Below are 15,204 nucleotides of genomic sequence, written 5' to 3'. Positions count from 1 at the left end.
GTATCAATACTGCAATGTAGGAAATACTCTGTTAGGGCGCGGTCCCACCAAAACATAGTTGTATTTTACATGTACCATTTTTGATACCAATACTTTTTACTTTTGGTCAAGTACATTTCGAATAGCGGACTTTTACATAGTATTTCTACATACACATTTATTTTGAAAACAGGAATCGACCAACCGGATATATGATGCTTTTTCTGACAGAACTCGTTCTAAAATACCGGAACTAGTGTCGGTTTCTGGTGACGCTGCATTAGACCTGCAAGACATGGCTCATTCTAGTAAGTACATTATCTAAACTAACTTCTAATGTAATGTTACATTTGTGTCTTTATTAGTGGTTATTTGTTAAAATACGTAATATGGTTGAATCGCCATTTTAAGTAATAACGGAAAGACTACAAACAGGACGTGCCGCGCTCTAATATATAGTAGCTAGTTGGCTAAAGCCTGCTGTGCTAATATCAATGAATGAATAGATTCATTAATTCGGTTGGTTAGATTGATTGATTGAATACTTTATTATTAACAGTTTGCAAAAAGGTACAGTGGTACTATTATACAAATGGTGCTAAAAGGATAATAACACAAAAAAAGCCCTGAGGTTTTGTTTCCATTGTGGTCCTGTGTATTGCAGTGGTGTAAAGTAACTAAGTACATGTACTCAAGTACTGTGACCTGTACACATTTGAGGAATTTTTACTTATTTATTTTACTTCTACTCCACTACATATCAGAGGCAAATATTGTACATTTTACTTAACTATTATTTTAAAACTTTAGTAACTAGTTACTTTGTACATCTTTATTATTATTACAAAACATGCATTAACCATTTCATCCCTATATACTTTGGCTATTTTCAAAAGAATTGTATACATATTGAACACTTGTAAAATGGGACATAATACATAATGAGTACTTTTTACTTTTGGTACTTTTAGTACATTTTGATGCCAATACTTTCACTCAAGTACATTTTGCATAAAGGACCTTTTCTTGTAACAAGAGTATTTCTACATTGTGGTATTGATAATCTTACTTAAAGTAAAACATTTGAGTACTTCGTCCACCACTGGTATTCAATTCATCGAGACATTTATAGACATGCAATAATATACAATAACATGCAAGGCATCATCTATACAAATGGCATTTTAAAAACATATCAAGGTTTTCAACCAAAAGAAAATGCAGGTTGTGTGTAACAGTTTGAATAAATCATGACTCTCTCTCTGTCCTCTAGGATTGTTAGGCCTGTTACTGGTCAGCCTGGCTGTTGGGGCCCAAGCTCTCACACCATCCCACTACCTGTCACTGTCAGATGTGGGGAGACTGCAGAACCTATTGAGTCAACCTCTCACTGACCTGGAGTCAGCCTACTACTCTATCGTTGGGCTGACCAAGCTTGGAGTCTCTGTTCCTGATCAAAGTGTAAGAGGATGAATCATTGGGAGAAGTTGAGGCAACCTTCTGACTTCTAACGCATCTGTGTCATTTTAGATTTCTTTGACACAGAGTTCCACGCTATGAGCTTGTAGATCTGCCATTTTTGGAAAGAAATCGTGAAAATGTGTGCAAATCTTATACAGTTTGTTACTCAAATCTTTGCTTCTGGGGGTCCCTGCAACAAAATATTTTTAGATGGAGTCCGCGGCCAAATACATATCATTTTGTGTGGTCCTTGACATGAAAAAGTTTGAGAACATTACATTACAGTCATTTAGCAGACGCTTTTATCCAAAGCGACTTACAATAAGTGCATTCAACATAGGTAGGGAACGAAACTACTAATCACCAGAAGTATTAAGTGCATTCTCTTCTAAAACAAGCAACCAAGAGTATACCTAGTGCTAAAGTAAAAGTGCAATATATCAGCTACCTACTTTCATAAACAGATGAGACAAAATAGGAAAATCAAATGAGGAAGAGCTAAAACAAATAAGTGTATCGAATAAACAAGATCCAATAAAACAAGATTTGGTACAACTAGTTAACAACAAGTAGGCAAGGCGAAGAGGAAGGGTAGTGTTTCCTGAAGAGGTGGGTTTTCAGCCTGCGGCGAAAGATGGGCTGTGACTCTGCTGTCCTGACATCAGTGGGGAGTTCATTCCACCACTGTGGGGCCAGAACAGAAAAAAGCTGTGACCGTGTAGATCGTCCAGAAGGACCACTGAGCGACGAGGCAACCAGACGCCCCGTGGCGGCAGACCGAAGTGGTCGGGCAGGGGTGTAAGCATCGACCATAGCCCGGTGGTAAGAAGGAGCTGTTCCTTTCACTGCCCTTCTTACCTCCGGGCTATGGTCGATGCTTACACCCCTGCCCCGACCACTTCGGTCTGAACCACTGATATAGCAACATAAGTTTTGTTTAAAAAAAAACTGTTAGGATTTAGAAGACATTAGTAGAATCCCCAGAAGCTAAAATTTGAGTTAAAAAATTTCGCTTTAAAAAACATACGTATATATATTCAAAGATTTGCACAAATTCGGCTCCTGCTTATTTTGAATACTTTCGATTGAATACTTTATTTAACAGTTTGCAAATAGTACAGTGGTACGATTTTACAATGACGCTAAAAGGAAGTGCTAGGGGCTTGTTTCCATTGTGGTCCTGTGTATTCAATTCATCAAGACATTTAAAAACATACAATAATATACCGTATACAAGACATCATCAACATTAGTAGCGCTAGCAATAAACTAACTTGATTGTGCTTGATGATACCAGCAGTATGTCCAGAATGTAGATTTTCTTATTTTGAGGTCAAGCTTTGATATATATATATATATGCATAGTAATCTGTACCTATCTTGCATAAATAATAGTTGTCATTGGTGTCACTGTCATACTATGACTTAACAGATGTGTATTTATCTCTGCAGGAGGCATGCCAGTTCCTTAAGGCCCAGCTTGACCCCATGAGTCTTGATTCTGTCTTCTTCGCTGCTGAGGCCAGTCAAGCCCTATCGGGATGTGAGGTATAGAAATTCTCATCCTTTTTGCCTAATACCTAAATGCTTCCAGTTTTATGTGATTCTGTAAAAACAAACAATCCTGTGCAGTTTGATGACTATAGCCATTAGCTGTGCACCTTTACTACCTGAACCTATGTTTAGAGCTGTGATTCCCATTGTGGCAACCTATTCTGAACATGCACGCATCTTGCGGTTTCCTTCCCAAGATCCCTGTGTCCAATGAAACCCGCGACATTCTCTTGGCGGCGGTGAGCGAGGACTCGACCGTGACTCAGATCCACCGGGCTGTGAGTGCGCTCAGCTCATTGGGGCTTCCGCTGGCATCTCAGGAAGCAGTCGGTGCCCTGGCAGCTCGCATCAACAAGGAGGACAATGTCATGGCGTGAGTACTTTGTATTTGTATGTGTTCACACTGGCTAGAGCGTACACTGTAATAGTACAGGTCCGTTAACTTCGTCCACTCCCACCTGCATTGTGGTTGGACAGTGCTGGCAAAGTTATTTGTTTTGCTAATGTGTCTTATTATTTTATGGTCTCTCTGGACAGCATAATCATTGCCCTGCAGACAGCAGCCCGCCTCTCACAGCAGGCAGAGCTCGGAGGAATACTGGAGGAGATTGAGGTGAGCTACCATTCGTCCCAGCAGGAGGTGGTGCTGTGGTTCTGACCAAATCACTCTTAAGTCACATGTGCATAATTAACGTGCATGAGATGCTCTTACTCTAAATCAGAGCTGTCCCAATTAGTGAATGAAAGTGATGCTTGTACCCTTAAGCTGATGTTTTAATTTTTTTTAATAATTTTATTGTGTTTTAATATTTGACTGTCACCACCACCCCAAATCAGGACCTGACAGCTCGTTTGGATGATCTGGGTGGCGTCTACCTCCAGTTTGAAGAGGGACTTGAGGCAACTGCCCTGTTTGTGACCGCTGCATATTCGCTGTCTGACCATGTGGATATGGAGCCCCCCCTAAAAGAGGTATCATCATTAACCACTTAAACCTTCTATTACTGAAAACAGGGCTTTAGTCAAACAGACCTGAGTTGCAACTGTACTTGGTACAATGCTCTTCTTTTTCACTCTACACCAAATCTCCACCAAAAAGCCTGTGGAGAAAAGATTGACTTGCAAATAAAATTCAGTCATCTGTGACTTCTTAATCACACAATGATCTGATTTTGGAGAAAATGTTGGCTAAACAAAGGTCAAAGCTAAAATAAAATCATGAATGGTAAAACTATGTCTATGTATACGTACAATATATGCTGGAAGTTGTGAATAAACATTGACATGTTATGGTTATGTTATGTTATGGAGTACAATCCAGGCACAGTTTTCTATGGTGACTGGTGATGATGTTAGATATTTTTTTCCCCACAGGACCAGGTCATTCAGCTGGTGAACTCCATCTTTAGCAAGAAGTCCTGGGACTCTCTGGCTGAGGCGTTCAGTGTGGCAAGTGCTGCTGCTGCCCTCTCCAACAACCGCTTCCATGTACCAGTTATTGTCTCTGCTCAGGGCCCAGCCACAGTCTCACACAGTCAACCAACCTTGCAGGTAAATCTACAGGGACCAAATACCAGAACCATAACTTTTGTCTATCTATAGTTTTGCAATGAATTATAACTTTGAAGAAGTTCTCTGACTGAAAGCTTGAATTAAACGACTTTCGCACAGATCGGTGTGCGGATGCTCTTTCCTCAGTTAAATAGTTTCGTTTTTTTAGTTCCAGCACGCCAGCTAAATGTCAAAGGAGATTAAAATGTGTTGAAAGTTGCTCCTGCACAGACTAAGACTACACATGACAATCATTTGATTGTGCTGTTCTGTGTCTGCATGATTGAATGACAATGGCCTACCCCTCACAAAAAGGTGACTCTGTATTGAATGCAGCTTTTTGAGTTGCTAAACACACTCCTGCAGTAGTCAGGGTACAAGTGAGTTTTGTTCATCTGCAACATTGACGTTAAGTTAACAATGACGTTCTTTTGCCAGAAGTGAGCATATTTCCATTTTGCTTTTGGTTGAGTGAGCTCTCTCGCACAAAACTTGACAACAGGAGCTATATCAACCAACTAAAAGGATGTCTGTGACCTGTGATCAATAGTGACGTTCTTTTGTCATAACTGAGTGGCTTCCATAACATAATTGTCTGTGAAGTGGCTGAAAGTCTCTTAATACCCTCTCTCCACACACACTCTCAGAGAGCCCTTACCCCCTACCCCCATCTCTCTTCCCAACGCGTTCCGACCCACGCAGATGCCTGACTACCCAAGATGCTGCAGTATACACCGCACATTAACAACTGGGGCACAAACACTAATCAATGGTCCTACATTGCCTTTGTTTATCATGGCCCATGCACATAGGTTGTCTGATTGACAACCAGTGTAGCTAAATAATGAAAGATGAAAAAAATAGTTCATTTATTATCAGACCTGTGGACAGTTTGGCTTTTAAAACTGTCGGATACATGCCAACAATTTACGGTAATCTTAAACCTTCAAAGAGTTTCATCCTTTGAAGCACACACCAGTGTAACCTATTGCATTCCTAAACTGGTAGTCGGCCACCAAGAGCCAGTGAACTGCTCTTTGTCACTATCACTGCTCATTTTCCAGCATTGTACAGCAAAAACATATACATCTCAAAAGCCAATACAAATACTGTAGCACAACACTGCAAACAACATGAGCAAAAATAGCCTTTTGATTTCTTGAGAAACATGCATTACAAAGAAGTTTTCGGCTGAGTTAAGTAAGTCTATTGTGCTATCTGCAGTTTTAATCAGCTCATAATGCTGGTGTTTGTCTGACTCACAGCTCCTTGTTACCGATGTCCTTTCTCAACCCCTGACCACAGCCAATGTGCTGGTTGAATCTGCTTCTGCTGTGGCCTCCAAGAGCGTCATACTCAGCCAAGCACCTTTCACCCTCCGAGAGTAAGTACAGTATGACAGACTAGAGAAAAACGTTGCATTGTTTTTTTGCAATAAACTGCCTTGAGGTTGGCTCGTTTTATGGAAGAGGCACTATGGAACTTATTGTTCTCAATAAATTGAGACTATTGTGGTTTATGGATATATTCATGCATCCATCCCTCTTGCTTTCTAGTGGTGTCTTTGAACTGAACTTCATGTCAAGTCAACCAGCCAGTGGATATTACCAGTTCACTGTCGCTGTGACTGGGGACAGCCGATTGGTTGCCAATCATGTTGAGGTAGGCTCGTACTCAAAAGTTTGCTCCGCATTGTTTGCATGTGGCAGACATTTATTGCACTGGATTTAATTCCCACTGATGACTTTTGCTGTAATTGTAATGGGTAAAGACGCATGATGCAAATGATTCTGTGCGATCACAAAACAATGTGTCCTGTCAACACAACAGTGGACAGTCTTTTTCACTGGATTTGTGATGTGACTTCACTTTTTACCCTCTCTTATGTTCCTCTGTCCAACTTCACCTGTAGCTGAAAGTAAAGGTGTCCACCGAGGTGGCCATTACCAATATGGACCTGTCTGTCGTGGATAAGGACCAGAGCATCGGCACAAAGACCACCAGGTCAGAAAGGACAGTTGATGAACAAAGCCGTCTTTAATGATGACGTGATTTGTTGAGCAATATTGGTGGAGTGCTACATGTTCTCTTCTTTATTTACCCAGGGTTGAGTATCCTCATAAAGCCAAGAGCTCCTTAATAGCAGACGGCCACCAGAACTTTGCCATGTCCTTCCAGCTGGTTGACGTTAACACAGGAGTCGAGCTCACGCCTCACCAGGTTTGTAAGAGTTTGAAATCACGGCCAGGTTTTGCGATTGAATGTTTATTAAAATGGCACAGTGAAGTTTGTAATTTACTCGTGTCAATAAAATCTCTCTCGATTTCTTATTTTCACAGACGTTTGTGAAGCTGCATAATCAGAAAACTGGCCAAGAGGTCGTGTTTGTGGCTGAGCCAGACAGTAAGAACCTTTACAAGTTCGAGCTGGATACGGCCGAGAGGAAGTCTGAGTTCGATTCGATGTCTGGCACCTACTCCCTTCACCTCATTGTTGGGGACGCTACCCTGGAGAATCCAATTTTGTGGAATGTGGTGAGTGTCGAGGCAGTGGGTTGGGTGGGCCATGGGTTAATTTGAACTTGTGATCGACCAGTTGGACTGTCATATCAAAGACCAAGTTGTTTTTTTTACCCTTGAAAAGGCGGATGTTGTTCTGAAGTTCCTTGACGAGGAGGCCCCCGCCATTGTGCAGCCGAAGACTCTTTACATCCCCAAACCAGATATCCAGGTAGCAATTCGTTTAACTCCTCGGTTAGATCTAAACTACTGTTTTGCGAATTGGGTGGAATGGATGATGATGATTTTCCTACTGTGTCTTCAGCATCTGTTCAGGGAGCCGGAGAAGAAGCCTCCCACGGTGGTTTCCAACGCCTTCACTGCTCTCATCCTCTCTCCGCTTCTACTGCTACTTGTTCTGGTGAATACATTTAGCATTTTTATGGTGTGAATGTTTGTCTGGTGAACTGTTGTTCTTGGGCACCTAAAATATTGATCCACTGAAGTTGAGCAAACTGTCACTCTCCTACACAGAGGTCTAGGTCACACGGACAGAAAGACCTCTGCCCCCATTGACTGATTTATGCAACCAAGTACTTAACTCTGTTTGTGCAATACATTTCATATTTCAATGCCTACCATGACTAGAATTTTTATTAATAAGTCTGGCCACAAAGAGCCCTTGGACAAAAGATAGATTTTAGGTGTGAAACTAAAACGTGACCTATTAACCACGCAATTATGTTTGGCCAAAATTGACTCGGTTAGATAAGTTTAAGGTCTCCCCTGGGTAAATACAAAGCCTAAAATGAAATCCATTAATAGATAAATGGTCCCTGTTAATGGACGATGTATGGCCGAAGCTGTAAATAGATGGTATGGTCCTTTTTAAGGCTGTGAATAGATTGCATGGTCCTCTTTTTAAGGATACTACATAAACACCAGGGGTGTCCAACTCATTTTAGGTCATGGGCCGGGCTAGGCAAAATGCCACTTAATCCGAGCCGGACCAGTTTTGTATTCGCAAATAAGCCTGGAAAAACAATCTGTCTGTCTGTCACACAAAATGTGTGCCTGGCGTAACTCGGACAGCGGCAAATTCGGTGAGTGTGTCCCATATGACCCCGAGGACGAGGTGTGCAGAGCCGAATGACAATTTCTGAGAACTGAAAAAACAAAACCGCACGAATATCTGTGTCTGTCGGCCCGTGGGTCTGTGGCCAACCCAAACCGCTGGCTTCACGGATTGGCGGAGCTTGGGGCGGTTTTGTTTGACTAGTATAGCATCCAATCCTCTGCTCAGGACAGTAGCAAACTCGGTCTTCAACTTAAGATGCACCTAATTAATGAGTGTGGTTGTAGTGATTTATGTTATGGTTTCTGAATTTTGCTTAGTCGATCATAACGATCTATGGGTGTTAACTGACTAATTGGCTCAAAGTTTCCTTTTAACATAGCCAAATGTTGTTTTTCTTTGTTAAATGTGCTATATTTGAAATGGTTATTGTAGACAAGCTTGTTTGTTTGATCCTGCTGTGGGCAAGCTGTGTTCATTTTCCTAGAAAAGCTCTTCATAATGAAACCTTGATAGCCAATGAATGAGACCTTTTGATGAATGCAGCTTTTTTTCTCTTTTTTTTTACAAAACAATGCTGTATGTTTATAGCACCGGCAATGAGTATTGGCTGTTACAAAAGACTAATCAGTGTTGTGCAGAAGACCATTTTCCAGTTCTTTTGTTTGTGGCCCTGTGCCTTGCAAATAACAGTCTCTTATTTTCCCTCTCGTCTCTAGTGGCTTAAACTCGGGGCCAATGTTTCCAACTTCACCCCCACTCCCAGCACTGTTCTGTTCCATATAGGACATGCCGGTTAGTATTAAGCTTTGTTGCGTGCCTATCACTGGGGAAATGACACTTGTTGTCTCAGCAATGTAATATACTGTTATTAAAGGTAACAATGTAGAAGGTTTTGGTGATGCATAGGCCTGTGCATACCACTGTATTTTTACTGTTAATATTAGAATATATCACTGTTGTTTTTCTGAATGATACATTACTGATTTCTTATTATAATGAAGAAAAAATATATACACATTGTTAAAAAATTCTACCATCAGCATTTGATTTGTGTATATTAAACATTTTTATCTTTCTTTGTCTCAGCCATGCTGGGCCTGATGTATGTTTATTGGACACACCTCAACATGTTCCAGACCCTCAAGTACCTGGCTATCATTGGCAGTCTAACCTTCCTTGCCGGGAACCGCATGCTGGCCCAAAAAGCAGTCAAGAGGTATGGCTCCTGATGACACCTAGGCAACATGGGTTAAAAGTTCTTTTCTAGAGGGCCCTTTACCACAGGAACAAAATCTGTCCTCTTTCAGATGAGAGGTGCCTCTGGTACTTTGAGGCCTCTTGGTAGTTCTTAAAGTACTAAAGGGCCTACTCGCACAGCGTAGGCTCCTCAGTAGGTCTCCCCAGAGGCCTTTGGCCACGCTAGGCTGTCTGCAGGAGTGGAGCCATCATTTGTAAAACAGCTATCTGCGTGGATGATTTCCCGAGTGGGTGATTTTACCTAAGCCATCAATATGTAGAGCCCTCAAAAGGCTAAAGTGACAAACTGGTGCCCCCCTATCACTGGCTGAAGACTTATTCTCGTCTCTTTCTAGTCTCTAATTGCTCACTTTTCCTCTGGAGTAACCAATTCCTCTTGTGATTTTTGCCATAGTCTAAGATAAAGATGCTATGGATTCGTTAGCAATGTCACGGCTAAGAATCGTCTAATAGGAGTGCTTCAGACTTTAACTGCAAAGCCGCACAATTAGTTAGACAAAAATGACACTCTTGACAAATGTGCCTCACTTGTGGTGGGCAATGTACAAATTAAAACCAATGGGTTGTGTCCACCAATGCGTCATTTCCCTGAGTACAGTGTATGTTTTGAATTGTATTTACACTATGCTAGAAACGGCAGCAATGTGACGAGGTGCTGAGCGTCTATTCTGCGCTGAGCCCTGCTCGTTTGGCATTTTTATCTGGTCGCCGAATGTTGAAAATGTTTAAACTTTGGGTAGACTGCTGTCATGATGTCATCACTGAAAAATCTTTCCGCCGTCAAGCACTCCAAGATGAGCTGGGCACCTTGCATTTTCAGTTGTAAAACAATTAAGCTAACACGCTTTAGTGAAAGCACAGCCTTAATGTCAGGGCCCCATGAAATTGCCTGTGACATATTGCTTATGTGATGTCAGTATCCCATCCTTGGTATCTTTATTCTAGGTCATAGTAGTCCATTTAACCATGTTTAACCAGGAGAAAAATGCTATTTTGTGATAATGTGATAATCAGAAATGTTGAGGTCTATCTGCTCTCCACTTCTCAAAGGTCCATCTAGCACCAATCTCCTTTTAAAGTTGGTGCCTATGTATTTTAACCCCTCTTTCCACACTGTCCTATAAATCTCTCTTTACTCCTCTTTCAGGATTGCTGCAGAGCAAAGTAGTAGGTTGGCAAAGTATAGGAGCCTGCGATAAGAGGCTTCATTTCTTAACAAATGGCTGGTCTTCCAGGCTGAAGTAAGGGCATCCTTGTGGATTGCATCCTAGTGCATCTCCATATGGCCGGCATAATGCATGGCTGTGGTGTGGTGCTCACTCACTGTAGTTCTGAGTGTTCATACGTACTGTATTTGATGCCTCTCCTAGCTTGCCTCTCACTCATCACACCACAACCGTACCCGTCATGTCCATGCCAGCACCTCCTTAATCCCTCCATTCTAGTCTTTAACACTCATGGATGTGGCCATGGTTTTGGTTGTACCACAACATTTTGGTGATGTTTTGTGTTGTACAGTATGCGTTCATCACCCAGGAGTCATGTCTTATGAGAATCGCTCAATTTGATCAGGTTGTGCTGTTTACTGTGGTTGTCTGTACACTGTATGCTGTACAGAGAAATGCATGACTCTGCCCTTGTGTGACTTGTCAGTAATCGAGTGTAAACCGTAATCGAGTGTAAACCGTAACCAGGATGTAATGTGTTAAGATTTTATTAATCTCAATTTTTTTCTAGTAAATATAACACTTTGATCTTTTTCTCTTACAGACTTGCAAGCAAGTGAGGGCAAGAAATTTGAAGACGCTGGTTGAAGGTCTTATTTTAGTTTCCAAGGAAGTCATTCAAGGACACATCAAATCAGACTGTTGGAAAAAGAAAACATATTTCATGAGTCCAATTGACAATTTAAAAATGCAGTTTTGTCTTTTATTTCCCCCACATAAAAGACAACGGGATATTGTGATGTCACGAGAGACTAGACAGAATGATGTTCACAGACACGGATACTCTACTGAGAAAAGCTGTAAAGCTATCATTGCACTTCATTTCCCTGTGGTTTTGCTCTTATTGTCCAACATGCCAATATTGTCTAAGCGAGCTATATTTGTGGTTTCTTAATGGAATTTAAGTGAATCCTTTTCTTTTTTTTTTCTCGTTTGTTTTGTACATTCCTGTTATCTGTTACTAAACACCCATGTCACCTGAAGTGACACAAATTTGTTTTAAGTTGTGAATTTGTTGTTCAGCTATAATTATAAACCCTGATGACTAATTGACAAAGGTGTAATGATAAATGTTGATGACGGCCAGCCATAACATCCTTGACACATTCATCATTAGATGAGAGGTGCATGTGCCCGGTTGATTGTGTTTGCCTGTTCATATCATTACAGGTAGAGGATGAGTGTTTATTCTCTTCTCTGATATAAAGAGTTGGATATTCCACAGCAAAATAAAATCATTGAGTAATAAAATGGTGGCAATTCCAGGAAAGCAGGTGTTTTTCTAATGGAGAAAAATAAAGATTTTTTCCCCCATTTTGTCTGGCAGTGTAATCGGAGCTAATCAAAGATTCGTCATTGCTTTAGTCAAATGCTTTTTTTGGGTCAACGCTGCAATGTTATTGATTTTACAGCACAATTGCCAAGATGGTGAAAAACTGAACTGTATGTTTTCTTAATGGCTTTAATAGGTACATATTTGCATCTGAAAGGATGTTTTGATTATCATTAAAACAAGCACCTAAATTTATGAAAAACGCAGTGCTTCGGCTTCGGCACACCGCTGTCCACTGCCTCTACTGTCCATGCACTCAGCAGCACAATAATCTGAAATGACCAAACACTTTCATTATTAAAACATGAATTCATCATTAGGACATATCAAAAAATGTATGGTCAGTAGATAAAAAAAGGCAATTTGGTATTTTTGTGTGCAACAAGTGGGTTTTAACATTTATGTTATAACATGTATTAATTACCTGGCCATATTGATGTCCCTCCCTCTGCTGTATCTCTGTTTTCTCTGGATTTCTTCTTTAAACGTCCCTTCATAGATGTCTGACTGCCGCTTCACATAGCTCTCACTTTCATCTCTGTAAAATATAACATTAAGTTTTGTTTTAGGTATCCTTAATGATGCATAAATACTTTTCCCCCTTAAACATTAATGGCAAAATATAGTTTTGCGCAGCATAATTTTATGACTTACTCTAGCCGTTTCCCAATAATTGTCTGAAGGAACTTCCTAGCAGAGATTTGCCCCAGCACTTTTCTGTACCTGTTGGTGAAGATGGCATCGGCATGTCGTCCTAGCCTAAAAGCGGAAGGGAGCAAGACCACTTTATGTTGGTTATTATTTTTATTCCAAAACATTCTTTGAACTGTGTGTTAGATCAGGGGTACTCAACCTGTGGGTCGGGACCCCCAGATGACAGTAAAGTGACAATTTAAGGACACTTAAGACCTTTTTAATACCTCAAAGAAATGAAAGAAAAAATACCATTATTACATCAGAATTGATAAAACAAACTACTATAACTGGTCAAACATTGGCCAAATTGTCTAACAATATAAGAAAGGCAAAGATTTTGAAAATAGCTGATCTACAAGCTCACAACACCTCGCAAAGAAGCGAGGCGTTGTGAGCTTGTAGATCTGCTATTTTCGCAATATGTATCTGTGGAACCGAAAATGTAATGCCTCAACTCTGACATACCAAGTGCTTATCAGGGTGGGGGGGGTCCCCAGTTCAAATATGATTATTTTGGGTGGTCTCAGCCTGAAAAGGTTGAGAACCACTGTGTTAGAACACCTGAATATACTATGTGTTGCTGCTGTTGACCTTATCCACTCAAAGATATCCAACCCCACTTATATTGTGGAACAGCCACTCAGACTGTACTGTGATGCTGACCGTAGCTCTGCTTGCTGTCTGGAAGGTGTCATGTGCTCCTTCAGAAGATGTAGTTGATTCTCTATGGAGGACGTCATCAGTATGGAAGTGTCTCTCTGGCCAAACCTGAGTGATACCACATTACAGTTAGGGCTGTCACAATTACAGATTTAAGTTGACGATTAATTGTCACACAAATATTTGCGATTAACGATGTAATTGCGTTTTAATTTCTGTTTGCCTTTTAGGCTTCATAATCAGACTTTGCAAATAACTTACATTTACAAAGAAATAACTGACATATTTAATTTTTATACTTGAAAAAAAAGTTGAAATAGCTGCTCTACAAGCTTACAACTCGTCACTTCGTAACACAATGTAAGCTTGTAGATCTGCTATTTCTGCTATTTTTTGGAAAATGTTTGAAAATGTATGAACATTTTTCAACACGGAAACGATTATGACAATTATGCAAAATAATTGCGATTAGGTGATTATGTAATAATTGTGACAGGTCTAATCACAGTAAACACATCTGTTTTCAAATAGATCGATGTAGTTCTTTCTTTCTTATGGGTTGTGTTTAGACAGAGTTCTACATTAATCTGTTGGATATTTATTTCAATTAGCTTCCAAATAAATAGGGAATATACATGTGAAGGTTTGTTGGTTTTAGCCCATTCTATCTGAGGTGTGAGAACCTCATTCTAAATGCAAAATGTGCTCTCATTTTTCTTTTTGTCCCTGGTATGTAATTACTTGTTCTGCTGCTTTGCCATCAGAACTGTATTTAATGTGCAGTGTCAATGTAATATGGTGACTAATCTTCTTGACCCCTTTTAGCATAACAAGAGCAGAGGGAACAGTAGCCTATGACTAGCACGGTGACCTATGAATGCTTTCTCTCAGCTCCTTCATCAGCCACAACACTAAGCATTTGATGAAGCAGAGGGAAAATATTAATGAAGTTTGACAGAAGATTACGCTTCCACTTCCCATGATAAGGCAATAGGACAAGAGGAGTGTAATGTTTAATCTGTGACATTTAATAAATGTAAAAACAAGAAACCAAAAAAAAAAGTACATTTCATCTTATTGATGATGTTTAACATAGCATAGTGATGTGTGAAATCTTAATTTAGTCTTAGATCCTGATACACTTTATTCATCATTCACTGAATCCATTTATGTTCTTCTGAGATGACAGTACTCCTCGGCTGATGGGAATCTCTCAATTGCATGCACTCCAAGTTCTAAACATACATTTTCCTATTACCTGAATGAAGCATTCATTATGACCAATATTTCTGCATTTCAGCACATTTTACCGCATATTCAGGAGCACATTTATTAATCAACAAAATACATGGCATTTCAGCATCAAATGGAACATAAAATCTTTTCATTACATTAAATTCCCATTCAGAATACAGCTTGCTTATTATTTGTTTTAATTGTCCAAATACTTTGTAGTGACTTACCTAATAGATGGGTAGAGAGGAGAGCCTGATAAAGATATGATGAGGCAACAAAAGACCAGCAGCACAGCTTTCTCCATCATCACGGCTAGTTCTGCTGAAGAATGGACAGTCAGAACAAATGACAGAGTAGAAATTACATTAGAAAAAACGCTGAAGCCACAGTTTCCCTTGCTTGGCCTCTTCTCATAATCTCTGCAGTCTGCATTCAAGTTGCACCAGACAGACTTGTATCCTACAATCGTTTGGAGGCAATGATTTCCAAATTAATTTGGTTATCGTTACAACACTTAATTTAATGTGCACTTGTCATCCGATTTAATATTTCTGTATTGTATCTGTATGTGTTTCAATATCAGCATTTCTTACTTTACTGTGTTGTATTTGTGTGAACCTAGAGAGCAATCAGGTTAAACTTCACGCAATTCCTACATATCCTTGATAAGTGCAA

The 15,204-nt window shown here is 40.1% G+C and overlaps 2 protein-coding genes across 3 annotated transcripts; one reads left to right on the top strand and one right to left on the bottom strand.

Moving 5' to 3' along the window:
- The first annotated feature begins 180 nt into the window (after nucleotides 1–180).
- Nucleotides 181–11,918, top strand: rpn2 (ribophorin II). Of its 2 annotated transcripts, XM_080423128.1 has the most exons (18): nucleotides 181–287; nucleotides 1,253–1,440; nucleotides 2,893–2,988; nucleotides 3,192–3,367; nucleotides 3,532–3,607; nucleotides 3,832–3,966; nucleotides 4,369–4,545; nucleotides 5,811–5,929; nucleotides 6,102–6,207; nucleotides 6,458–6,549; nucleotides 6,651–6,765; nucleotides 6,885–7,079; nucleotides 7,189–7,275; nucleotides 7,369–7,464; nucleotides 8,838–8,913; nucleotides 9,208–9,337; nucleotides 10,526–10,619; nucleotides 11,149–11,918. In XM_080423128.1, exons 1-17 carry the CDS (start codon nucleotides 275–277, stop codon nucleotides 10,575–10,577), a joined length of 1,929 nt encoding a protein of 642 aa, XP_080279254.1. In that variant the 5' UTR covers nucleotides 181–274; the 3' UTR covers nucleotides 10,578–10,619; nucleotides 11,149–11,918. The 2 variants fall into 2 exon arrangements, with proteins under 2 accessions (XP_080279254.1, XP_080279255.1); XM_080423129.1 differs by lacking the exon at nucleotides 10,526–10,619.
- Nucleotides 11,919–12,052: 134 nt separating this feature from the next.
- Nucleotides 12,053–14,836, bottom strand: ghrh (growth hormone releasing hormone; the record flags this gene model as incomplete). The annotated part of the gene is made up of 5 exons (XM_080423130.1): nucleotides 12,053–12,209; nucleotides 12,362–12,475; nucleotides 12,592–12,696; nucleotides 13,297–13,401; nucleotides 14,757–14,836. The coding sequence occupies 5 exons, from the start codon at nucleotides 14,834–14,836 to the stop codon at nucleotides 12,194–12,196; spliced, it is 420 nt and encodes a 139-aa protein (XP_080279256.1). The 3' UTR covers nucleotides 12,053–12,193.
- Nucleotides 14,837–15,204: the final 368 nt, after the last annotated feature.

This window comes from Gymnoscopelus braueri (assembly GCF_963280865.1).
Source record: "Gymnoscopelus braueri genome assembly, chromosome: 3".
NCBI classification, from domain to species: Eukaryota; Metazoa; Chordata; class Actinopteri; order Myctophiformes; family Myctophidae; genus Gymnoscopelus; species Gymnoscopelus braueri.
The sequence above is the reverse complement of the archived record's forward strand: the minus strand, read 5'-3'. Positions and strand labels throughout refer to the sequence as shown.